Here is a 26594-nt window from a genome sequence, read left to right on the forward strand (position 1 = left end):
TTGCGCGCGCACACACACACACACACACACACACACTCCCCCCTTTGTTTCTCTGCACTTCCCTACAGCTGGTGAGAGTATGGTTTGTGGCTGCCCCTCCCCCAGCTTTTGAACAGGCCAATAAGAGGGCACGTCAGCAAAATTACCCCCTCCCCCTTCACGCTCACACACCCCTAGTTTTCCCTCACCACCCCACCATTCCCAACCCCATCCCCCAGAGCCCTCTCTACACCCCATCCCCCCTTTCCTACCACCACCCCTAACCCACTTACTCATCCTGCCTCCACCCCTGCTACACACCCACGAGACTTCCCCACCCTCTCCACTTTCTCACCCGTGGAAGCACTCAACGGCTCCCTCTTCTTCTTTCTTCTTCTTCCTCTTTCCGCCTCCCACTCACCCGTTTTTCCTTGACACCCTTTCTTCCACCCCCTCCCTTCATTACACCCACTCGCCATTTTCCTTATCCCATCTCTTCTCTGGCGGTTCCCTTCCTTCCCCCACCTCTCTCTCTCTCTCTCTCTCCCTCTCTCCTCTGTGGCCTTATCTTGTGAATATCGGTAGCACACTGGGTAAAAAATTGATCCTCCCCGCCTGTCTGTGGCCGCTGCCACAGCGCATTAGCCTGTGCGTGCGTGTGTATTTGTGTGTGCGGGTGTGATGCGTATGTGCGGAGTCTTGCTGCTTGCGGGAGAGAGGGAGGGAGGAGTGAGGGAAGGAGGGTGGGAGGCTTATTTGCATATCATCAAAGTAGGAAAAGGGAGTGTAATGAGGAGAGAATGTGTGCGTGTGTGTGTGTGTGTGTGTGTGTGTGTGTGTATTAGGACTGGTGTTGATGGGTTGGAGTTGAATGTGTGTGAAATTAGAGAGCAAAGTCAAAGGAGCGGGGTATATTCGAAATGGTCTGGGTGTAGGTGTGGACACACGAATGTCAAACACATTTCCACTCACACTCAGGTTTGATAAAGTATCAATCGGGGGTGAGAGCATTATTTACAGTCTGTATCCGATCATTTCGATTTCCAGACCACACTTTTCCACAAACATATATTACATTTATCATAGAATCGATAAGTGTTTTGGCTTAAAAACTGGTCATTTTGGGAGATAATATTCCCAAATATTGATAAAATAATATAGCGGGATTCGAAATCTCATTCTGTCGTTAGATTAGAACCAGCAACACACTCGTCTCGGTGATCTAATCTGCAATACGTCAAATGAACCTGCGAATTCGGTGTCGGTCTTTTTGTTTTCTCTTCTTTTTGTTTCCTTACGCAGACTACGATTGCATTCAACTTTTGCAAACACATCAAAGACTTATTTCTAGAGCGAACTTTCAGCTGTGGAGGAAACAGCTGCAATGGGTAGGCTTGGTATTTGTAAATAAATAATTTAAAGCCCCTTTTAGCCTGCCTCTTTGCTATCCACGGCTTCTGATTTTACAGACAATAATAATCGAGCCCAGATCCCTCGCGGGTTCTCTTTAGCCCGTTAAATGGCGTTTGCTTTAATTCTTACAGTCGTAAAATAGCTTACATTTTACACGTCGAAGCGATGCGCTCATAGTGGATGGTATACGAAAACATCCACCGTTGGTTTCCGGCTTTTGGAGTAGAAAGAGTTCGATTGTTCAGGTCTGCCGAAATCCGACTTGAGCGTTGACGGTCTGTCACATTTCACGCTGACACCGAGCGAACAGTGGGAGCACACACACACACTCACATACACACACTCACACTCACATACACATACACACATTCGCATTCACTCACAATATTATCGACCGATTCAAGTCGGGAGTCGCATCACAGACGAGGAGAGCACGTTGAAGGTAAGTCTTTGTAAAACATTACGAAAGTGATTTCTGTCTGGGTTTCGGGGAAACTCAAAGAGGTGTTTTTTTTTCTTTGAATTGCGTTGACTTTTTTTTTTTTTTTTTAGCTTTGGATCTTTCTTTGTAAATTTTTGGTTGATCACTTTAATCTTTGTGCGCGTCTGTCTTGCCCATCCCCGGCGGAGAAACACAACCGGCGACACAAGCTCACCAAATGAAAATCACTTGGAGAAAGTTTTTTATTCTAAGCGTTTTTTTTCAGTTTACGTCTGTTACCCACGAAAAGTAAATGGATTCATTGCGTTGGTGGTTAGCAACTGGGAATTTTCTCTGTTGGTCGGCGGAGGAGGAGGGGTTGTATGGCTTGGCAAGCTAGCGAACGACATTACGCAGACTGGCTAAACTAGTTAAAAATATTGTTAAAGTGGTCAAAGTGACCATAAACTCAGTTTAAATATACACCCGACATTGTCAAAAGTAACAGTCGTAAACCAATAGAAATATTGAAAGCTTGGTACGAATGAAACTTAGGTTGCATTAGCACGTCCCCCAACACTAGCCTCATGCGAGCTAGCGAGCTACGACTGGGCTTCCTGTTCGTCAGTTATTAACTTAACCAAAATTAGTTATACCTTTTTCAAATGTTACCGCATTTGGGAGGAAACAAACAATAGTTTCCCACCCGAACTCGCTATCATTGTCCTCTCGTTTGATGTTTGGTCGGTGTGTAGTGTTGAATGCGTTTCGTTGAACGACATCGTTTGCTTAATTTTAAATGTGTTTTGTTTAAGTAAACTACCACTTCCCCGAGGGGAAGTAGCTTGAGCCAGTATTTCTTCAAAGTTACTTCAGAACCGACTACGCGGGTAGTTTATAGCCGCGCGTCTGACTTTGGGGAATACGCCGATGTGGTTAACTGCGACTCAATATTTCAACTCAACTTTTCTATTTTTCAGTATATAAAAGCATCGTCTGTGAGAGGAAACGACTGAAAAAAAACGTGAAAAAAGGAACCCAAGGAAATTCCCCCTCGAAAGGAAATGCCAATCGCAGGCACTGGACAGCCAACGACTCAGGAGCCCAGAGTTTGCCCCCGGCTGCCCTCCACCCCAGAGCCTGTCCCTAAAGGGGCTGATTTATTCGACGAGGCGGGGGCGGCGGAGTCGGCGGAGCGAACAGAGTACGGGGGCGCGGAGGGGGGCAGAGGATTTGGGGGCTATAGTTACAGCCACAGCGGCGCTAGGGGCTTTGTACAGCCCGGATCTACCACCAGTTCTCCGCCGCAGTCCCCTGTCGCGTCCTCCTCTTTTCTCTTCCATCCCCTTCACGCCCACCAAATGGCCATGGAACCCCCGAGGACTCGATCGCGCTCTCGGTCTGGATATTTCCAGCAGTACGGTGGAGGGAACGGCAATGGAATTACTGGCAGCGGAGTCATGGGATCCGGCCACCAACATCACCTTCAGCAGCAGCAGCAGCAACTACATCCACCACAGCAGCACGGTGCCGGCTGCGCTCCGCTTGGAGCTCACGGCAGCCACGCTGAGAACCAGCAGCGAGCCCCGGGAAGTAACGCCTCTTCGGCCGTGAGGCTCTCCTCAGTTCCCGGAACGCACCGCGTCCCGGCAGCAGGTAATTGTCATTACTTTTTGCCCCTGTTTTTGTGTGTGTGTGTGTTGACGATATGTACGTTAGTTCAACCTTTTCCTTCCACTTTGATCGTCGTCAAAAGCACTACGCACAAGTCATATAACTATGTTGGATACCTTGAGAGTGGGCGGGGGGTGTCCAGAGGTTGGCAAAATGTTTTCACGTGTGTACATTGTTGTTGTGTTCTATGTGGCTGCCACAATGCTGCAGTGTGGATGTGGATGCTATTAGAACACTATAGGTAAATGAACTACAGTTGCCTGTAGTGTTGACTAGGGGAGCCTGGAGCTTGCTGAGCCACTGCACGGTTAGTTACCCAGACTGTGTTTCTTAAAGCACCGTGGCCTGTCTACTTTTAGTCAACTGCACAAATATTGATGTAGCTAGGTAACAAGACCTACAGTGTGTACTAGGATAATCTGTGCTTAAACTCTGCATGGTGTATTCTTTTAGGAAAACCTTGCAAGAACATTTAAAGAAGTGGCTGCCTACACAACAAGGGCTTTTAATATGAGTAGTACCAATTTGAAGTTGAATAGAGAACATTAAAAAAAAAAAAAACATCCCACCACTGCTCATTCTGGCAGTGACAAGGTTTTAATACAGTCTTAAAACCTTAGCTTCTGAGAGTAGTTTGAGTTTACTGTTAATGATGAGGGCATGTTTTCCAGTGGAACGAAAAATGCTAAGATCTTGTTTGTTTTACACTATTTCTGTGAGACATTTTGGGATGCCCTGTGCTAGGAAATGGGTTATTTTCCCCGCCTAGAATCACACTACTGTAAGGTTTCCAGTGCTTTGGTATGAAATTCAATTAACTGGTAAATAGGATTTGTAGTGTTATTAAAGAGACTGCCATGGCCTCTGTAATAACACTCATACACTACTCTTAGTGCTGGATGGGCATACAGGGTGTCAGAAAGAGGGGGTTCTTGCTAGTAACTAGGGTAAGCCATACTTTGATATTTTTGCTCCACTGCTGCAAAGCAAAAAAAAAACGAAAAAAAAAAAAATGACAAGTGAGTGCACTGGTGCTGAGTGTAGAATGCATGCAGTGCTGTGAATCAAACAACCAAGAAACAACACAGCTAGAGTTTCACATTCAGGGACACTGTGGGGAACCTCCATTTTTAAAAGTATAGCCACAGGAACGTTTTCAGAAAATGACTGGCTCAGCCTATTTGGTTTGAAGAAAATTATCCGTGTGTATTTCTTAATGAAACAAAACAAAAACTTGAAGAGACATGTGATTAATATTTTTCTGGTTTTAAGCATTAATTAACCAGTCTGGATAATGTAAATGAGCTCGATAGAGGAAAGTGTCTCCTGACAGAAGCACACATCACATGTGTTAAATGTTCTGTCTGGTTATGACACATTCTGTCCGCAGGCTTGCTCAGGCTAGGTTCAGAGGTTTAGCAAAGGCAGTACCCTGTAAGGGGACTGGAATTACCTGTCTGAAGAAGAAAACAATCTACAGGTTGCTTGGGAGTAATAGATCACTAATTTGGTGAAGGTGTGCAAGTAAGCAGTGAGTTATGGTTTTAGTATAACTAAAAGAAAATCTTTTCATGGAGAAATTGAAATGTTTTTGTCTTGTGAGGGTCAATAATCGAGTGAAAATCACAATCTGTTTGTCATGTATTAAGATATAAGTTGAACCAGCCATTGTCAGTAGTTTATGGCTCTGCTGTCACATATGACCCAAACTCTGTCATAGTACCTCGACTATAAGGCATAGCATAATGCTTATCAGCGGGTAGAAGTCAGTGTTTGTTTTGTCATCCAAATGCTTGAGGTAAGAAAATAGGAGTGTTTTACATGGCCAAAAGCTAAGTAATGCTTGTATTTGGCAAAATAAAAACCATGCTAGTTACTTTATTTTTGAGGAATATTTACATTTTAATTATAGCTAGAGGAAGCTTTCAGTTGAATATTCCCTCACAAGAGAGAAGCAGCTGGCTAGCTGGCCGTTCCCCAACACTACACACCTTTTTTATTAGACCTTCTCTCTATTCCCAGTACTGACAGAGAGGGAGAGAGAGAGACACACATACTTAGTCTATTCTTCCTTCGCTAGTCACCTGCGCTGGGCATGAAAGCTAATGATATCCTGTACGCTTCAATGAATCCCTCTCCTTGTTTATTCACTCTTTTGGCCTCATTTTCCCTTTTGTGTCCTGTTCTTTGAAGTTTTTCTCGGAGTTTGTGACATTCAAATGTTTTTTTTTCCCAAATTCTGATTATTTGCCTGTTTTAACTCAAAAATCAACAATAACAAAAAAACCCCGCTATATTGGGAAATTTACATGTGCCGGGATTTTAAAGGCCCCTGAACATGTCTAAGTAAACATGAGGCTAGAGATGCAGCACAGAAACCTCTAAAAAAGAAAACAGAAGTACATGAGTTCAACTCTTTGAAAACCTAATTTGCAGTAGTTCATGATTGTGACCCAAGTCTGTAACTATGTCCTGGCTGTCATTTTCATCTTTTCCTCCCCTATAGATCAGTCAACCCTTTCTGTACCCTGCTGGTCCATTTTCTCTTGCCTCCTCCCTCACATTTGTCTAATGGAAAGATCGTTTTAATGGATTGCCCACAGCGACAGTGGGACAGACTCATGCTATTCTACCTTTACTAGTCCTCTCTGTCCCAATCCTTATCAGCCCTATCTCTGTAACAGAAATGAAAATGAAGTTATTTATTTATTTGTTTGTTTGTTTGTTTGTCAATAAGACAACTTCTTTTTAGTGTGTAGTCAGCTTGGTCTTAATTAACCTAGTTTCAAAGTGGGAATATATTATATAGATACCTAGATAGTGATTGTTGATTGGTCATCGCTTATTCTTGGGATAAAGGCGAGTCTGTGGTCAAAGGGATGGGCTCTGATCTGTTTTGGGAGAACAATTTTCTGAAATGTGGAAAGAAAATAAAATATTTCTGAAGGTTGTAAGAGTACAGGGAGACAAAAAGGAAAAAGCCCATTATAGTGAAAATACTCAACTGGAAATGAGCGTCATCAACATGAGGACTAAAGAGGCCCAGGGAGTGTGTGGGGGCATAAGACTCAAACATATTTAAAAAGGCAAAAGGAGGATGTGAGCAAGTATCATGGAAATGGAGTGTCTGGGCACATAGGCCAACATAAGCATTGTAACCAGAGCACATAGAGGAAGCATATATCCCCCCGGAGCGCAGTCAAGTGTGTAGCCTTGAAGGACTGAGGATACTGTGACCAGAGAAGCTAATGCAAGTGATTGGCTGAGAGACCTAGTAGTGGAGAACTGATATGGCAGATGGATGCTTGAACTCCAACGCCACATAGGATTGTCTTGGATGGTCACAAAGACTATAATCGAGAAACTGTTTTATTTAAGCCACCCCTCTCCCACTGTTGCTGATCACTGCCAAGATTATGTTGAAGTCTATCAAAAACATCTGACGTTGTTTTCAGCAGCTTTCCCACAAACATACCTTTATCTACTTTTTAATGTAGAATTTACATTTTCATATCCAGTATATGCTTGTAATGTTGCCCTATGTTGTCCTGACATACAGCAAGCTCAACAATATTGTGATTGTGACCTGTTTTTGAAATTTTGCCTTCATATTAGTTTTGAAAGGAAGCAAACAGATGTGATTGAAAATAGACTTCCATCTTTCAATATGTGTGTTTTTAGTAAGATATATTGCACAGATAACCAGAACCATGGTTTTATGAAGCTCGCCAATTTGATGACATTGACATTTTATGCGCATGCTGCTTCATGGACAGAAGTGAAGCATTGGTGTTGATCCCAGGTATTATTTGTTTGCAGGATCTGTCTGAGAAGTTTCTATCCAAATCATGATCATCATTATGCTGAAAAACTATTGTATCTGAACAGGCAAATACTTCTGTAATAGCCAAATCAACGGTTAGTTCCTAAAAAAGAAGAAATGCCCTTGTGACATCAACACTTAACACATCTAGATAATGTTTGCAATAGTTGGTCGCAGAATTCCGTCATTGGTGAGGGGAATTATCATTCACAACACTGCAGAAGAGCCGTTTCAATGTCTTACCTTATCGAGAAATGGAGGGTTTGAAATACAGTGCCAACCACTGTTAACTTTCAAAATATTAAACTGAAATAGATCTTGACAAAGTGCAGCTTTCTACAAGATTATTTGTACTGACAACATCAAATTCAGCATGTACCAGAATGATGGGAAGAGAAAAGTAAGGAGATGGAGAGGAACTGCTGGTCACCCAAAGAATGTGTCAAACATGATAAAAGTGTAACACATGCATGTATGGCAGTAAATGGAAGTAGGTCATTGGGATTCATGCATAATGAGATGTTGACAGTAGTAGTGAGATACATTCTGAAGTGTACGGGACTGTAGATTTGAATAATAAGCAAAATGATGTAAAACTGAAAACAGTACTTCACTTTACAGATGTATGAAAACTCAAAACATTTTTAGAATAACTCAAAGCAAGGTAATGGGATATTCCTCAACAACAAAGTTAGTCTCAACCCTGTTTAACCTGTTTCTCAGTTACTGGACACCAAGCTAGGGACAGAAAGACAATTGTCGGCAACTTATGGGTGCTGTTTTCAACACCAATCCAAGTATGTTAAGACAAGAGACCAAAGTGTTTGGTCATGAACATGGGTTTCAGGTTTTGGGTTAGTTGTTTACTGGGTAGGATTTCTCCTCCAAGTGTGACAAAACCCTAAAATGTTCAAGTGTTCTTTTTACATAAGTTGGCAAGTTGGCTTTGACCCAACTTTTTTTTGAATCCAAGTTCTAAGAATACACTGTCCAGTTATCAGTGCTTAATTTCTAAGCCATGGTGATAGCTTACAGGGGCAGAAATACATGTATTGTTTTGCAGTTCATTTTTTATGTACATAACCGTAAACAATCCTGTCCTACATAATTAAGAGGACCAGAATATTTGGGTTAATTGTAAGTGAAAAAAAAATAAAATCAACATTTCCCCAAATTTACTGTCTGGAACCAAAATGGGTCAAGAACATTTTTTTGTCACCAAATGAGACCATAAAGTACCGGATACGTCTTGTGTTATTGAGCTGATTTGGATAAATTATAAGAGAGCATTTCTTTTTCACCATCTTTTGTTAGTCTATTCACTTTAGATGCTCTAATGTAGCTGAGTGTCATGTTTGTGTTAAGTGCCCCCTTTTTTACCAGTTTTTATACAAGACTAAAACCTAAAATTCTTGTGTGTATGTGCGTGTATGCACGCATGCTCACTTGCTTCAAAAATGTGAAGATATCTGGACGTGGGTATGTCCAGCTTCAATCTATGCCTTAACAAATTTTAGGCATCCTTTAATGACCTGTACGGGCCATTGGTTACATTAAAGTGTCTACTCATGTGGACGTAAATGTAAAAGGCGTTGGCAGTTTGCTTTCCCTGTGGTATGGTCAAGAATCCCTTGAAATGGTTGAAATAAATCTTGTATTGTAGTCTACTGCTTGGCTGTCCATCTACAGGCTGAACATGTCTCCATTAACTTAATACACCTTCATACTTATTCTCTGTTTACTTGAGGATTCACAACTTCAGGGAGTAACGTGTTTCAATTTGAGCTGAAACAATAATTACATTTAAATTAATTTTGGTTTTATATTCATTTCAGTTATAGCCTTTAAAGTAATGTGATTAAAGCCACACATGTTTTTAAAATGGTGCCATTTTTATAGAAAACCATGCCACGTAGCAGAGTTGACAGAAATAATGTAAATTCTAATTTTTATTTGAATAATATTGACTCTGCATATTAAAATTAGAATGTGTGGGTGTACGAGCCATGTAAAGCGTTTGGTAGCAGTGGGGTGGGTCACTAACCGAGAGGATTCAGCCACCAGAGCCCCGATGTCCAGTACAACTGCAGCACACAGCTGTGTATCGGTTCCTGGTTTAAACTATCCATGTCCGCCATACTAGCCAGAATGACAAGAGGTGTGCAAACAAGAAAATTATTCATTGATACGACAAGAGGCTGATCAAAATAGGTGATAGGACTAGCAAAAATTGATCTACTGAGTGTTTAAAATTGAATGTCAGGGATGTATTGGTTTGCATGCACATGGTTGTTGCTACCACAACTCTCTGTGGATGTGTGCATGACACAATGGAACACACTCTGTGTGTGTGCGTGCGTGCATGCATGTGCGCGTGTGTGTGTGTACATCAAATGTGTATGTATTGAGCTTATTGATTGGTGCATCCATACTGTTTTGAATTTGGGTCACATGGGCCAATATTTTTTCAGACATGTTTATGTTCTTTGGGTTTAGAGGTGACATTTTTTAAATTTGAGTCAGAATTTGAACATTTGGATACAGTGCAAAAATGTCAGAAGTTGGAGGGCATTTATTTCCTATACTGCCGTAAGTTCATTTATGAAAAGAGTAATTGTCAAATCAATACTCTTTGCTAGTCTTCTGAGTCCTAATAGCATATAGAAATGAACTCTCCTCTGAAGAAGGGATTTTATATTGAGATATGAAGCGCATGTATCTCTTTTTCCCTTTCACTGTGTGTATCTGCACACATTTTGTTTTCTTTCAGGGTGAGTAGGGAGCAGGAACATGACTGTCAGAAACGTAATAACTGTACAAAAATTTCTCCTCCTGTCACAATGCACCATGATGAACTTCAAAAGGGGGAAACACCGGAGAAACATTACCCTTAGTACTTTGTTCTGCTAACTAGAAAATTTTGATGCTAATTGTGAAACTGTATGGGAATTAAAGGTTGTTGCATTTCACAGGCTTGTGACTTATATGGCATGCATGTCCAAATCATGTCAACTACACATCATATATGGTGCTGTATCTGTAATTGTTTGGCTCGGAAAGTCCAAGCAAAGCTGGGGGGGTTACAGGAGCAAACTGAAAGTCAAAACATAAATAAGACAGAATTTATTATTATTATTATTTTATTTTTTACCCAATTTTAAAAACATTGCAGATGTCTCAGTTTTATTTTTGTTTGTTCTTTTGGTTTCAGTATAAAGTAATATTGCATTTGTGCGAGGTACCTTCATTGAGGGATGCACATTTTGTCAGTCAGGATTTCAGACATAATGAGAAGGAGCACACTCAAGGACTGCAGCAGCAATGCCACTGAAAATAAGATAATGAGAAAGAAGAGCACAATGAAGCAACGGAAGACAGAGAGGGAGAGTGGTAGAAGGTGTGAATCAGTGTTCGGCAGGTAATGGCTAGGAAGGCGTTATATGCTGCCTATTTTGAGCTCATATGCCAGCTTGTTACTCCTGCTTTGCACTCAGGTGTGAAGTGTGCTGTGACATGTGTTTGGGAGGCGGGGTGGTGCGAGAGCCGTGTACATGTGCATGTTTGCGATTTGCCCTCCTGAAATTGTCTTTACTTTCTGTAATTGTATAAGAGCCACCAACTTGCTGTGTCCTTCTGTTTTATTTTTGCCCTGCTAACTTTAAGCAGTTGATTTGTTTTGTGACTCGTTCACTATCATCTTATTCATCAAACTTACTCTTTGAATCAGCAAATACCTTCGTCCGTGTTCTGTATTGACATGACAGCAGAAGATATAGTTATAGGCAGAGACTGCAAAAGGGAAGCGTGATGGAGATCATGGACAGAGATGATACTTTAGGGAAATCAAGGCAATGTGGATGCTGTGAGATAACAGAGCAGGAATGTATGGAAGCGAGACAGGCCAGCACATAGGGAAATGGATTGGTGGCAGGGAGGGATAGTGATGAAGCGATGGAGAGTGGTGAGGATAAGGAGGATGTGTGAGGAGGGTGTCTGAGCAGAGTGCAAAGGGGGATAGAGGGATAAGAAAGGGAGGAGAGGTGGAGGAAATGGATAGAAATAGCTGATGCACTCCGAGGCTTACACAAAATCAATAGCAGTCAAGAGGGGAAGCCACAACCCCCACCCTTCTCTCTCTCTCTCTCTCTCCTCTCTCTCTTGCCCTCTCCAATGTGACTGCCCTTCCAATCCTCTTCCTTATGTTTTTTCCTCACTTTATCTTTTCCTGTCTCCCCTTTCCTCCTCAGCTGATGTCCTCTCCCTCTACACCCCCATTTTGCACTCTTCTTGTCCCAGACAGTTTCCATTCCCTGGTCACCCCCTCATCACTACTCTTTCCCTTTCTTTCCAAAGACATTTTCTTGTATTTACTCTAGGAAATTTCAAAAGAACTGGCTCTTTACATGGACTTAAGTTGTTTTCTCAGACGTTCAGACAGTAGAAGTGTCAAACTCATGATCTGATCTTAAATACATCTTATTTGTTGTTTTTTTTTTTTTTTTTTTCCTTGTTTTACAATTGGAGCCATGGCACCTCTGACAAGTGTCTTAATTTTCTCTCTCCTGTTCAACATTTTCAGTAACCTTGTTGTCTAAATGACTTTCTTCCCGTTGTGTCCTCCGGGTTTTGTGGCATTGGCATCATAGGAGTATCATAAACACACCCACATCCTATTTCCAGACAATGGCCGTTCATGCATGGTGATACAGTTGGAAAGTTGTGAAATTAACCTTTTTGAAATACATGCATTTCTTCATATTGACATCATCGACACCTTTTGCATTTCACCAAGTTAGCGGTGTACAGAGTACTGGGTACGTATTTAACAATTAGCACCTATTTTTCTTCTGGCCTCATCACTGAAGTGCAACTGTAAGATTGCGTGGCTTTTTTTGTTAACATATGATTAAATTGTAACTTTATAATGAGACATTGTTAGGTAAATGCGAAAGGAGTTTCTGTAGTTAATATTGAATGCATGTAAAACACGTCTATATGAGTAAATGTGAGTTTGCGCCTACTCCCTTCTTCCAACAGCAAGCATCTTGAAAGTCTCTGATCCAAACTGTTGCATTGGGCTTACTTAAATGCTTCAGGGTGTCGACTCTGGACTTGTACAGGTTCCTTTGAGCTTTAGGCCCTGCTCATGTGTGGAATTGACATGAGTCCTTAGTATTCCACTCATTATAGACTGTTCAATGTTTGAGTCAATTTTTATGGCAGTTGATTCTGCTCACTTCTCTTAGATGGTTATAAAATTGTAGTAGTATCATGACAGAAATATCAGCAAAACTATGGAAGCTTGGATAAACTGTCAGATTGGATATGACACTTTGAAAGTATCCCGTAAAAATTTACATTATCACATTTTGTTTATGTTATGGTATGTTTCTCAAAATACACTATTTCTTCACAAGTTTGTTTCAACTGAAAGCCACCTCTTACTTGCATGATGCACCTGTGCTTTTTCCATATACTGTATTCCTGAAATTAAAAGAAACCTGAACAGAATAGACTGTCTATTCCATGGTGTGTTCCAGGCAAAGTAAAGTATTTGTAATATACCTTTGATGTTCCCAGTGATATACTGCTGCTGGTGTATGAATGACCACATACTCACATATCAGTTTGTTAGGTGGTATGTGACTTTTATTTCACAATACTGAAAGCTTTTTACTCAAAATAAATACACTGCAGTCCCTGAATGACTACTAAGTGTGTTTTTTTTTTGTATAAGTGAGTAGAAGTCAGATATGTACATTATCCATACACATAGCCATTCATATTGCTCTTGCAGTACTCTATTCTCCTTGAGAACCTTTGCATAAAAAGTGAACTATGTGTATACTCTGCTGTGTTTAGTTCATGTTAGTTCAACATAGTTCAACACCATCCCATTGAAACTTTCAGAAACCAGTTCAGCTTCTGTGATGTCCTGTATAGAGTGACTTGAACTGAATGACATGACTCTGACTCAATTTACCCAACTATGACGCTGTGCAAGTGAGACGACATTCAGAAAGGTAGCTGAATTTTTTTTGCCCATTGTGATCAGTGAATGAGTGTTGTAGAGCGGAGCGCTGTGCAGCTGGGGAGTCCCATGAATACTTCACCAGTATTCATCCTTAAATCATCTTGGTGAAATTGGTCTTTTAGCTGGTTTTCACCACACTAATGTAAGCTTTACTCACCTCAACCCTTTCAATCCATTTATTTTGCCTGCTCTTGGGATTGGAGGATGTGAGAGAAAGCCTTTCTTTAAGGATTTAGGAATGCAGTGGTGAAAACCTCACTCTGTCTGCCTCTTCTTTCCCTTTTTCTCCCCCCTCTCTTCTTTGTTGTCAATCATAGCTTTTCTTCAAAGAAGGTGGCTGTAAGCAGGAAAAATCCTACAAACAAACAGCCATGAGGTGAAAAATGCTCTTTTTGAAAGCCCTTTTTGCATCTTATTTCCTTTTAGTTTAGTTTTCTTAATCTCTGTTGTAAAAGTGGCCTTGTCTGGAGCGCCCTGGGGAGTCCTTACACTCGGAGTGTGGACCACTAACACCATCTGTGATGAGGATGTCCCCGGCTAAAGATGGGCCCACACGGAAAAGGCAAAAACAAAAGGAAGAATAAATGGCAAAGACAATAAAATAGATGAAAGGATTGTGGAAAAAAGTCTTAGCCATGTTGCAAGCAGCGGTATCATCAAAAAGCTTCTTTAATCCTGGATTAATGTTCATCTCGTGTGCGTGCGTGTGTGCGTGCGTGTGTGCGTGCGTGTGTGTGCGCGCGTGTGCGCGTGTGCGCGTGTGCGCGTGTGCGCGTGTGTGCGTGTGTGCGTGTGTGCGTGCGTGTGTGCGTGCGTGTGTGCGTGCGTGTGTGTGTGTGTGTGTGTGTGTGTGTGTGTGTGTGTGTGTGTGTGTGTGTGTGTGCATCCACATGTATTGCCTTGGATCTGAGACCATAGCATACCATATGTGTTTAAGTCACTTCTGTGCTGGATGTGGTCAGAGCCCCTTCTCACAAACATGTTTATTTTTCCTTGCTATTGTGTATTGAACTCCACTTGCATTAGAACAATGACAACAAAAGGATTAAATGTATTACTACAGAGATAAACAAGATACTTCCTGCTGTGACCGGGTATGGTGCTGCTATCGTTTTCAAGAGGTTATATTATCACCATGTTTAAACATTATGATGAGTTACATAAAATACTTTGAACCATAAAATGTCTGAACCGATGACCATGTTCAACAGAGCAGCATGTGTTTAACACTCATACAGACCTGGACAAGACTTGTTGAATGTAAGAACACAAACGAGTTTCATCAGTATTTTAATGTATATGGAACACATAAAAAAATGACAAATTCACATCACAGTACACATTATTTAGATCCTCCACAAAACTGTCTTTTTCCCATCGGATAAAGGATCTTAGAAATGATGTGACAGTATTTCCATATCAGAGGTCCTTTATTGAGTGCCATGGTAGTGACATTTTTGTCTCACTTGTTGACACTGTTATAATCTTCTCTACGCTTCTCTTTGCAGGGGCCTCAGGTGGGTCCTACCACTGTCAGCCGGAACATACATATGGAGAGGAGAGCGATAAGGTGAGTCAGTGTGTTGAACACCACAAAATATAGGTATACCCTTTATATCTTGCATGATGATTTACAGGTAATGGATTATACAAGGGCACTTTAGAAATTGTCTCTAGGGGTGGTCTGTGATAAAACCACGGAGATCAAGCACAAAAATGCGCAGAAGGAGAAGAAGGTAAGGAGGAGGGTGAGGAAGGTGTTGCCGAGAGGTTGGAGGGAGATATGGAAGGGAGGGAGGGAGACGAGGCCAAAAACAGGGAGGGGGTATTGCTAATGATTTCACCTCCAGCTGTGGGACTTGGTTGGAGTGAGAGAAGGGAAGGGAGGGGAAGGAAGGGAAGGAAGTAGAGAACAGTGGCAGAGGAAACAAAATGAGCTTTGAAATCTTGTTGATGGAAAGAAAATTAATGGGGGAGGGAGACGTGTTGGTGGAAGCATGTCAGCAATATTAATGAATTTGTTAAACCAAATGACCATATTTGCGCAGTGTGCAGCCTGCACAATCATGTCACATCTTGGAGAAACCTGGGCTGAGCTCTATTTCTTAGGTGTGTGTTAACATGTACCCTGTGGGCTTGGACCTCTCTTTATTTAGGTTCTCTGCAATAACAGGGAGGACACAACAGCTGCTACTCACAGTTACTCTGTGTATGCAACTTGGTGCATGCAGATCCTGTGTGTGGACACAATGAAATAGAACATGTTAGGGTGTGCCTGTTCTTTTGCTTCAGGATCTCTGTCCTGGCTGTCTTATTTGCTCTGTCCGGATGTAGACAGAGTGAAAAGTTGAGTGTGTGTTCCCTTCTCCGCAAGTATTGCAGAATGTGCTGTAATATCGGTCGTAGTGTGGTTAACAATGTTTCTGGGCCTTGCTGGAAGTCATTGTGTGCTTTGGGCTTCTGTCAGCAGCAGTGAGCAGCATTTTTTTTTCTGTGTACATCCTGGCTTTCTGGCTTTAGTGGAAACATGTTTGAACCAGACGAGTGTCTCTATATGTTCACAACAAGCACTCTATTAGAGCATATAAGGCCACATGTTAAGCCATTTTGCTAGAGGACACACACACACACACACACACACACACACACACACACACACACAGTCTGTCTTAACACATGCAGACTATCGCCCATTAGTATGAAAGTTTGATGGGCCTGTCTAACCATGTTAGGGGGAGGGAACTGCTGTCAGACAAAGGAGTGTGTGTGTGTGTGTGTGTGTGTGTGTGTGTGTGTGTGTGTGTGTGTGTGTGTGTGTGTGTGTGTGTGTGTGTGTGTGTGTGTGTGTGTGTGTGTGTGTGTGTGTGTGTGTGTGTGTGTGTGTGTGTGTGTGTGTGTGTGTGTGTGTGTGTGTGTGTGTGTGTGTGTGTGTGTCCTATCTAAGAACCTCATGTCATGTCCCCTCAGATTTTAGGCCAGGGTCTCAGACAGGACGGGCAGGAATTCCACAAAGGGGAGGGAGCAAGGGGTAGCAGGGCCTGTTCAGGGGTTCATCTTATCTGATAGATGGAGCATGTGCTTGTGGGGGTAGGGGGTATTGAGGAGGGTTGGAATATGTCAAGCTTGGGATGGAAGAGGCTGGCTTAGATATGAAAATGGGCACAGTATATGTCCCAAGGGTTTTGTGTTGGGGCTATGTTGGTAGTGGGGTGTTGGGTAGAATAGGCGGTTTTGTTGCTCAGAGGGGTTTCAGAGTGGGGGTGGATTACTGGTGCCCTCCATCATCAGAAGGGCATAAATTGCTTGTGCACTCCACATCATATTTAAAAATAAGATTCCCAAGAAAGTTTCTGTAAATGCATGACCTCCACCTGCTTGCTGTAAATGCTTTGTATTTGATAAACTTACAGTCTAATTTTTATTGACCCAAAGTAACTAGTAGAATGATGTGAATGTGTCCTTAACAACATGAAGGCCTCATCAGTGCGTTGGAAAAGCCAAAAAAGAAAAAGCCTTTAAAAGAACATTATATGCATGGAAGGACACCTTGCTGTTCGAGGCTTTTCTTTAAGATAGGGTAAATAAGCTGATGAATTTGTTGTTGAAGTAAAGCTTATTAAAATCATGTATTTCAGGTTTGGTTATTCACATCTCAATTTATATTCTTCACTTGGGTTTTTCAGTATCGCTGTTTGCTAATATGTATCATATTGCCAGTAATAAGGAGAGTGCTTGTTGGAAGAATGGGATTAGTTAGTAGATTTAATTATTCAGGCTGTGAGAAAAGCAGTATGGAAGCACATAATATAGCATGGCTTTTCAGGGGTTCGAGGAGGGTAGCTGATAAACAAAAATTGTTACAGTAATGCAAGCAGACATAAGAACGCATGCACTGCAAACCTGAAATTATTTAGGGTTCTCCCAGGTGGGTGGCATGTGAAACACAGCCACCACTTTCTCCAGGGGTTTCCCAGCAGATCTGATGTGTTGATCAGTTAATCATGCAACTGGAGCGAACTAACAAACACCCGCTGCTGATGGTTAATTCATAGGAGACGTAAAAATGAGGAATGATAAAATTCAGAAACTTCTGGTCCGATTGAAGTCATTACAGCACAGTTTGTTGGCGCTTGAACAGATTGATGTTGTTCAGGTTTGTTAGAACAGTCTGCATCCAGACAGCTACAGTAGGCATTGTTCTTTATAGGCTGTAGAGCACAAAACAGTGGCAGGCTTCCATGTGGACTGTGAACTTGTGCATGTCTGCAGGTATTTCCATATATATGTGTGTGTGTGTGCGTATGTGTGTGTATGTGTTTGTCTGCGTCTACAGTCTGCTTTCCAGCTGTTTCCTGTTAGCTCTCACACAGCTTTCAAGGTTGCTGAGCCGTTGTGTGTGTGTGTATGTGTTAAAAGTCACAGCCGCTGAGTCATTTTTATCACACTTGAGCAATGTGTCTCTCCCACGATGAGGGTAGATGGAGGCATGGATCAAAAAAAGGGGAAAAGTGTTAGGATAGTAATTAAGAGGAAGTATGAAGGCATTTATGTTGTCTCTTGAGTACCCAGATGTGTTCTCCAGAACAAAACTATGGTCTGTAGAGCTACTGCACTTCCGATATAAACCTTGTCATAGAGTTTATTTCAAGAGTAAAGCTCTCTTCTCTGAATATATTCAAGGCAGTCATAAATGGAATTCATTACAAATGTAAAAGTAAGGGGTTCAATTACAAGCATCAATTATTTGTAACTGGGCATAGTCATTGCAGTGCCCATCTCCCCCACCCATTTAAAAATAACATTCATTTGTGAGGGGAACAGTCAGACTTTCAGCCATTTGGTAGGGAGACAGTACTGAACTGCAATAAGACTTAGTGACTACCGTGGCCTTCTGATAATTGATAGGCACTACTGGATCGAAAGACGCCCCCGGATCCAAGTACCCCATGATCATGAGCCCATAATTGCTCCCGATGAGCAGACTGGTGCCTTTTGTGTCGCCCTCTGACACCAGCGAACCCCTAAATATGTGAATGAGGCAATATTGTACAGCACTAGGATTGCCACCAAGGAAGAACAGTGCAAGATAAATAAAGGCAATTTACCATTCTACCAAATTTTACTGGAGCATTAAGCAGGCATAAGGTGAGCCCGTAAACAGTCAAGGTTAGGGGTTTCTCAGAGGTGCTGAATGTTAGAGAGAGTACTGTTCTTTTTCTCTCCCTGTACACAGTCAGAATTATAAGTAAACTGATCATGAACAAATGTACTTTGGTGAAAGCCTTACTTCATTAACAATCATAAAGAGTTGGTGTCAATAGGCTCTCACATTTGCAATTTTATAATTTATCTCAAACTTAAAGATGGATAGTATCTGCTTAAGATCCATTTGGATCTGGTATGACACCATCTAGCCACCACTAGCAAGTGACGGGAAGGTACTGATACTGTAAGTAATCTTAATCATTGAAAAACAAACTGTCTCTATTACCAACACTGCATACTATGGGGCGATGACTAAGAAGTGACACGAGTGTTAGGATGCGTTCATGCGTGCTCTTGCCTCACATAGTGCCAAATTTGCGAGTCACTGCTTGACAGTAAGTTAAATGACTCAGATATGAGATATGAGATAGAACTAAAACAGAGTATAGGATAAAACTTTAGTCAGTCCAAAGCTGGGTGACTAAATGTCATGTGGGTGTACCACTGGCATGTTTTTTTTCCCTTGGCTGTGTAAGAAAGCATTTGTCAAGCCATCCATTTGTGGGTGTGTTCGCATGACTCTCATACGGGCCTGTGAGTGCTTGTTGTGCTTTGCATTTCCCCTCTCCAAGAGGAAGTGACTTTGAACCCAGAGGGCCTCAAAACACTGATGGTGTAATAAGCTCTTTCACACACATACAATTCATACAAGTCATGTAAGCACCCACATACAGGAAATGCCACGAGTCACAAAGGAAGGAGTGTCTGTCCAGTTGTATGGATTAAGAGCCAGAGGGACTGTGAATCACAGGGAAATGGATTTATTTGATATGAGTGCCTTGGGTCACTAACCACAATACCATCCCCTCTCTTACCCTCCTTTTCCCCTCTTTCTCCCCCACTTTTCCACCCCTCCCCATTCAGAGTGAGGAAAGCCCCAGTCCAAAACGCCAAAGGCTGTCCAGTCAGTCTGTCTTGGAACAGCTAACCTCATCCGCTCCCCCACCATCCACCCCCTCTCCCCCCATCCGCCCCTGGGAGTCAGGACCCCCAACTCGTCGACAGCCTCACGCTCACACACACTACCACCAGGAGAGATGCCTCACCCCTGCGCGCCACCGACGCAGGTGTGTCCCCCCACCTCACCTTAATCTCATGTACTTGTTTCTACATTTTTAGCTGTTGCCATTTGGTCTCAAATATTACATTTTACGCCCTTAAGCCCCCCAGCAAGGCGTCAGCGTGGCCGTCTCTCCAGACCCACTCGTCACTTGCCCGCCCACCATCAGCCCTCCACCCAAGGACCTGCGCCACGTCTCTCACCATCAGAGCTCCAGGATGAAAACTACCACCACAACCCCCATCCCTCAACACACCAGACTTACCCAACACATACGTCACACAATGCCTACGGACAGGGCCCCACACACGGGAGTGGTGGAGCAGGTTCGGAGGAGCCCAGAGCGTTCCACCCTCCCAACCTGTCGCCACGGCTACTGCACCCGGCTGCACACCACCACCATCACCATCAGCAACAACATCATGCAACACAGCAACAACAAGGACCCATGGTCATGGACTTGCATGAACAGGTATGTTCTTTAAATTCTTTATGGAGTGTGCATGTGTTGAACTGTGTTGCAAATGTCGTGCTTTTTCTCTTCAGCTCCAGCAGGGCAGTGTACCAGTCTCCTACACTATGACCCCAGTAGCTCCTCATGGCCTCGCAGCACCTTTGTGTAGCAGTCAGCACCTTCCGCCGGCCTGTTCCTCGCAACAACAGGTTCCCCCCTGTAGTGTGGTCTTCAGCACTGGGCAACATTACCACCCGGTGAGAACTACACAGTGTGCTATCTGAGGGACTGTGTGGGAGGGTTTGTTAATAAAAAGTACTCTTAGTCCTGTACTTTTTTTTTTCTTTTTTATGGCTCTTCAAGATGAGGAATGTGCTCTCACAGAAAGTGGATGAAAGTAAAAAAACCTGCAGAACATTTCTGTTTGAAGGGCCCATATAGGCGTCAGTCTTGGCTGCCACCTTGTGGCAAGATTTAAAAAGTAATCGCAATCTCGACATTTGGGGCTGTCAGATATTTTGTCTTATGTTTCCAATCCTCTCTCTTTCCAGATGCTGCAGGCATGCTCAATGCAACATTTACCAGTGCCCTACGCCTTCCCTTCACTACTGTCAAGTGACCCTCAGTTCCTGCTTCCACCGCCACCCCACCTCTCTCATCACCCTCCCCACCTCCATGCACATGGACAGTTCTTGCCTTTCCAGACGCAGCAGCCACGATCGGTATGGTTCTGCTTTGCCTTCCCTAAATATCATTCTGTGAAAAAATGTGCCACAGATTTTCATTCAAATGTCAACAACAGTAATGCCTTTATCATGATTTGTAACGTTCTGTGTTTCTTTCAAGCCTTTACAGAGGATTGAAAATGAGGTTGAACTTCTCGGAGAGCAACTTTCAGTAGGCGGAGGTTTTAACTACGCCCACCATCACCATCATCACCACCATCACCACCATCACCACCAGCCTCCCTCCACACTGCCGCCCTCTACACCACTCCAGTTCCTCTCGCATCATGACCCCCTGTCACAGGAGCTCTTTACAGTGGTGAATATGTTCATTTGATTATATAGCATTTAGTGACTATATAGCGTGTATGTAGAGTATAGACTGCTGTTTATTTGTGGAATAACTCCGGCTTTCTCTATTCTTTTGAAACAGCCCTATCCCCACTTTATGCCTCGCCGATTCACGGGGCGGCGTTACCGCTCCCAGCAGGCTGTGCCCCCCTCTCCTTACCACCCCAGCTTCCTGCCTTACTTCTTGTAAGTACTTTCAACCCTGGGTTTTCCCTGGAGTTCCATAGATGAAGAACATATGCCACTGTAACATGACAAGTTCAGTTCTCATGACGTGTTCGCATTCTTCAAACAGGTCCATGCTTCCTGTTCCTTCAAATGTAGCCCCCACTATCAGTTTAGAGCTGGATGTGGATGATGGAGAGGTGGAGAATTATGAGGTAACTGCATCTACTGCAACAACGCTCTACCAAAATAAATAACTCAAGGTTTTATTATTATATCCTTTCTGAAAGAAGGCCATCGGATTTCTGTACTAGCAGATAGCGAGTAAGCTCAACAAGTCTTGATGGTTTCCACTGGATGGGGAATTCTCCCCAACACTTTTTCAAAAGACACTTGCAGTTTTAAACATGTTCTCACTTAAACTTACTTCTCTCCGTTACACCTTCAGGCCCTGTTGAACCTGGCAGAGCGTCTCGGGGAGGCCAAGCCCCGTGGTTTAACTAAAGCAGACATAGAGCAACTTCCCTCCTACCGTTTCAACCCCAACAACCATCAGTCTGAGCAAACACTGTGAGTATCAAACTGCCCTGAATAATGTGTAGGTTATTTTTTTGCAGCATTTCAAATTTGCTGTGGTCTGTCTCTGTCTAAAAATGGGACCATCATCACTTTGTCTCACAGGTGCGTGGTGTGTATGTGTGACTTTGAGACTCGCCAACTCTTAAGGGTTCTTCCCTGCAATCATGAATTCCACGCCAAGTGTGTTGATAAGTGGCTTAAGGTGAGTGAAGATTCTCAGGCGATGGGACTACAGGACGTGACTAATCCAGAGACACTGGGGAAAAAAAAAACACATTGTTAAAATATGCCATTTTGGAAATGTGTTTTTCTAGTATCTGCTTCAAATGTTATTCAGTGCTAACTGAACAATGCTAGTTCAGTTCCTATAATAATATACTATATTATAATATACATAATATAGGTTCAGTGTTGGTTTAAGCCGACTCCTTAGACCTGCCTTATTTTCCTCTGATAAGCCTGCAGTTTAATAAGAGGGTTTAAAGCCCTGAAAAATCTAAAATCAGTGCTCATGTTAGCATTGCTGGCTGAGCTGCTGCACCACTGACTTTCATTGCAGACTTAGACCAAGACACATCTTTATGCACAAACTAACAGCCATGCTTCTTAATGCAGGGCTTTAATTGCAGTATTATATTTTTGTATGTCTTTTCTAGAAACTCTGATGTTTATAATTTTTTTGTCAATATACCACTTTTCAATAGATTGAATACCTTCTTCAATCGAAGAATGTTTTTTTCTAAATTCTAAAATTTGAATGTTGAAACCTTGAGGTCAAATCAATAAGGCTGGAGCAGCGTAAGTCTAAGGTTGGCTGCCCCTCATGGATTTTATGACTGGATTTCCATTTTTGTCCTTTTAGCGGCATGCTTCTTACAAATGATAAAATCAAGTGAGAAAGTATTTAGATCTATAGATTACTTTAATGCTATCAGCTAAGATGCATAAAAGTCTCACAAATGATTGGAACCGTTGTTTGTAGTGCGAGCAGTCTTTTTAAACTAGCATGTTTTTGAAAAGCTTAGGATAACACTAATAGGTTTGGTATAAAATAATGAATCCTTTCCTTTCCTCCAATTGTGGTCCCAGGCTAACCGTACTTGTCCCATCTGCCGAGCCGATGCCTCCGAGGTCCAGCGGGATTCTGAGTGACCTCCAGAGTCATACCCCACAACACCACAACCCCTGTCTCCCTATTGGGTGTACCAACCATACTGTGTACTTCTCTCCTTATATCACTCACTTCCACTCACTCGGGAATGGGACCAGTGCTCCTAAATCATTAAATTGTTAATTGACAAGTGTGATCAGCATTTAGGGCTGTGGAATCTTTCTACTGATTGTGCTAACTCGGGCAATCACACCCCATGCTACTCTGCCTTCTGCTCACCTTTACTCCTTTCTATGAATGGCCTTTGAACCGCACACGCTGAAACTGGACATGTGTACATGCATTTATTTATTGCTTTTTTTGAGCCTCACTCGCAGCCATTTCAAACCGACATGTTCCTTTCAGTCTTCCACTCGACGGACAGAAAAGGTTTCCGCGTGGTTGTACTTAACAGACCTTGGTGGAGAATTGGTAGCCGAATAGTCCGATCCTGTCACTGGTGTAATTCTGGATAGATTTATAAGGTAATCCTGTTTTCTCTCACAGAGACTGTCCTCTACTCTAGAAAAGCATTTTGAATTGGCAGAATTGTTTTTTTGTCCTTGTGTTCCTCGAGCATTCCTCATATATGTGGTGTGTACGATTCAAGACAAAGATTGTGTTTACTGAGAGTCAGGGTGCGAGTGAAAAATACACTTTATTTTCTTTATGTTTGTGTTTGAGTATATGTCTGTGTGTGGGTGGATGGGTTTTGCATGTTTAACTCCTCCTGCGTTATTTTTACAATGCTTGTCGTTCAGTTCACCGTGTTAATTGTGTGTTAAACAACACCTCAGATTGGTTTGGGCTCAGCAGAGGTAGAGACTGACTGCAGACCAGACCATATTAATCTTACGCTTTATCAAACATCAGAAGGATGAAAAATCTCCATTTTGGACCAGAGGCGCTTCAAGAATATTTTGTGTCAATACCGTGCTCTAGGATAAGCCCTACAGAGACTGCATAAACAAAACTGTGTTGTTGAAAAGGTCAGCCAGGCACCTGCAATGTATTACAAAGATGCCTTTTATAATCCCCCAACCCCTCCCTCGCCCTCCCCTCCTCCCCAGTTCCAACTTACCTGAGTTGTCTTTATTTTTATTTTTTTTTTGGAGTCTGTTCCCCGTCCCCCAAATACATTTAAACGAACAGTGATTCGGTGTCCAGGTCGACCGTCACTACTGAGACTGGTCTTCTGTGTCGTATGTGTGTTACATTGTGTCATGGAGGGAAATTTTATTTTCTGTCATTTTGGGTTTAAAGGTCATAATTGTGACTATGCATCCATTGTATCTTAGTATTGTTTTATATTGGACAGTTTTCTGTTGCTTGGTACACTAGCAATTACCTCAGTCCCACTATTTATGTCTTTTTCAGAAAATGGTGCAACCAGTATGATTAGTGCTTATGTTATTTTTGCTCAACGTTTTCCATGCAATTTTGTTGGGTTGTTTCACTATTTTACTCTATGAAACTATCATTAAAATGGTGTTATAGTAGTTTCATTATGTATTATATCTGTAACCAAAATCATTTGAAGGCCTGTTATGATAATGAAATTTTTAACAAACATTTGTACATTTTGTATGAGAGTTATTACTAGTTATACTTTATTAAGTAGTGCAATGATTTTTTTTTAATCCCTTACCTCGTCTTTTGGATTTCAAAAGCTGGTTCAATAATAAATGTATAACATCCTCTTCTAAACTGTTGCACATTGAACTTCTTCCCTCATTTTCTTTTTCTTTTAATTCAAATATTAGGTCTGGTAATTTGAATTCCTATATTTTTCCTTGATAAGACGGTTAATGGATGGATGTGTTAGGGTTTTAGATTTTATTATACTTGCATATACATGCAGAGGTGAAATTTGGGCTTGCTATTAACATTTCATGAACAATTAAGATAGCAGTATGGTAAAAATAGACCGGGCTTCACAGCAAGAAGATCCCGGGCTCTACCCGACAGGGGGCCCTTCGATGTCTGTGTGGGCTTTCTCTGATTTCCTCCCACAGTCTAAAAGCATGCAATTGGTTAATTGACAACTCTCTCAACGCTCAATGACCACTGGTATGAAAGCCCATCCCCGTCCCCAACCATGACTCGGGGTGCAGCACAAATGGTCAAGTTATTGAATTAATTTTTTTTTTTTTTTTTAAATCTTATAAAAGCAGTGAAAAGCGCCAAAGGAAGATTATTCTAAAGTTCATTCAAAATTATTATTTTGGTATTTTTATTGTCACACCCTGTGCATACAATGCTTTGCTATCTTCACCAGAACTTTGAAGTGGAATTCCGCTCTGTTGATAAGCAAGAATTGGGCTCCACTCACACTCATCTGGTCTCCGTCGCCCCCTAGCGCTTTATTCAACACACTACATAAGGTGAGGTCAGGACTACCGTCTCCTCAATGGTATTTCGAGAATTCTACTGGAATGGGTGATTGATAATACTGTAATGTACAGGTAAATTGACAATTTAAGAGTCTCTGTAGCAGCAGAATCGTGTGCAGGTTTAAAACGCAAAAGTCTGTGGGTCTCAAAAAATAACTGATTTTTCAGCGATAAACTAAAGTATTTATCTTTGAAACAGATCCGGTCCTCCAAGAAGAGTCATGATGGTTGTCTGTGTTATCTATAATTTACCCAGATTTAACAGATGCTTCCAGAACAATTAGGGAATGCCACCAGCCACACCAACTTAAACATTCTATTCACAAAGAAAGGGGGGGAAAAACATACTTTGAATTTAATGGGGTTTATAATTGTTGCGGAAAATAAATTAGACATTACTATTTATAGATCATTATTATCACAAAAAACATTTTCAATATTACCAGTAATTTTGTTCCCACTTGAGGGATGATGAAAACAGCTTTTAAGTCTTTAACAGTATTTTTTAATGGTTCACCTCTAACAACAGCAGACTGACTTGCAGCCTTTAAGACATTTGTGGTTACAAGCTGTGGCCCAAAACAAACTCTGACGTAAGCGCACAGCCCAGGTGTTTTTTTTCTGAAAAAAAAAAAAAAAAAACCTCACTTGCTGTGACTGTCTTACACTTGTCTGTTCAAGTGCACAGCCAATGCCTGTTTTTTTCCTTATTTTCTTCTGAAGGAGACATGATTTGCTAGATTTTCTTCATAGGTCAGGTGCAGATTCTAGTTTTATAAGTGGAGGTCTCGTCCCCACATAACACCACCCACATTTGGTATTTTAATAATGATGATGGGAATGCTGTGGCTCAGTTGGTAGAGTGGTCGTCTCTCCAAAGGAAAGGTTGGCGGCTTGATTCCTCAAGCTCTGTCTGACTGCCAAAGGGCAAGAAACTGGACCCCGAATTTCCCCCGATTGCCTGTTTAGTGCCTTGCATGGCAGCTCTGCACGGTGAATGCAATATTGTGTATCTTTGAAAACGCAAGGTGCTGAACGCGCCATATAAGTTGAGACCATTTACCATACTTCAGACTCTGCTGCTGTTCTAACATTTGGGCAACCAGAT

General features: G+C 42.1%; 1 protein-coding gene across 1 annotated transcript; it reads left to right on the forward strand.

The window, feature by feature from the left end:
• Positions 1-1691: 1691 nt before the first annotated feature.
• On the forward strand, positions 1692-24800 carry rnf38 (ring finger protein 38). The gene is made up of 13 exons (XM_086142670.1): positions 1692-1834; positions 2794-3469; positions 14853-14914; positions 19474-19676; positions 19772-20141; positions 20216-20380; positions 20675-20845; positions 20970-21167; positions 21282-21385; positions 21495-21579; positions 21813-21934; positions 22046-22145; positions 23033-24800. Exons 2-13 carry the CDS (start codon positions 2878-2880, stop codon positions 23093-23095), a joined length of 2235 nt encoding a protein of 744 aa, XP_085998796.1. The 5' UTR covers positions 1692-1834; positions 2794-2877; the 3' UTR covers positions 23096-24800.
• Positions 24801-26594: the final 1794 nt, after the last annotated feature.

This window comes from Fistularia commersonii, chromosome 35, assembly GCF_037954325.1.
Source record: "Fistularia commersonii isolate RoL2024-O1a breed Wild chromosome 35, RoL_Fcom_v1.0, whole genome shotgun sequence".
Taxonomy (NCBI): Eukaryota; Metazoa; Chordata; class Actinopteri; order Syngnathiformes; family Fistulariidae; genus Fistularia; species Fistularia commersonii.

Bases quoted from the DNA above. Each gene is read 5' to 3' on its own strand.
- rnf38 (XM_086142670.1), top strand. From the start codon at position 2,878: ATGCCAATCGCAGGCACTGGACAGCCAACGACTCAGGAGCCCAGAGTT. The intron at 3,470-14,852 runs GTAATTGTCATT...TTCTCTTTGCAG, and splicing joins GCACCGCGTCCCGGCAGCAG to GGGCCTCAGGTGGGTCCTAC. The intron at 21,580-21,812 runs GTAACTGCATCT...TTACACCTTCAG, and splicing joins GAGAGGTGGAGAATTATGAG to GCCCTGTTGAACCTGGCAGA.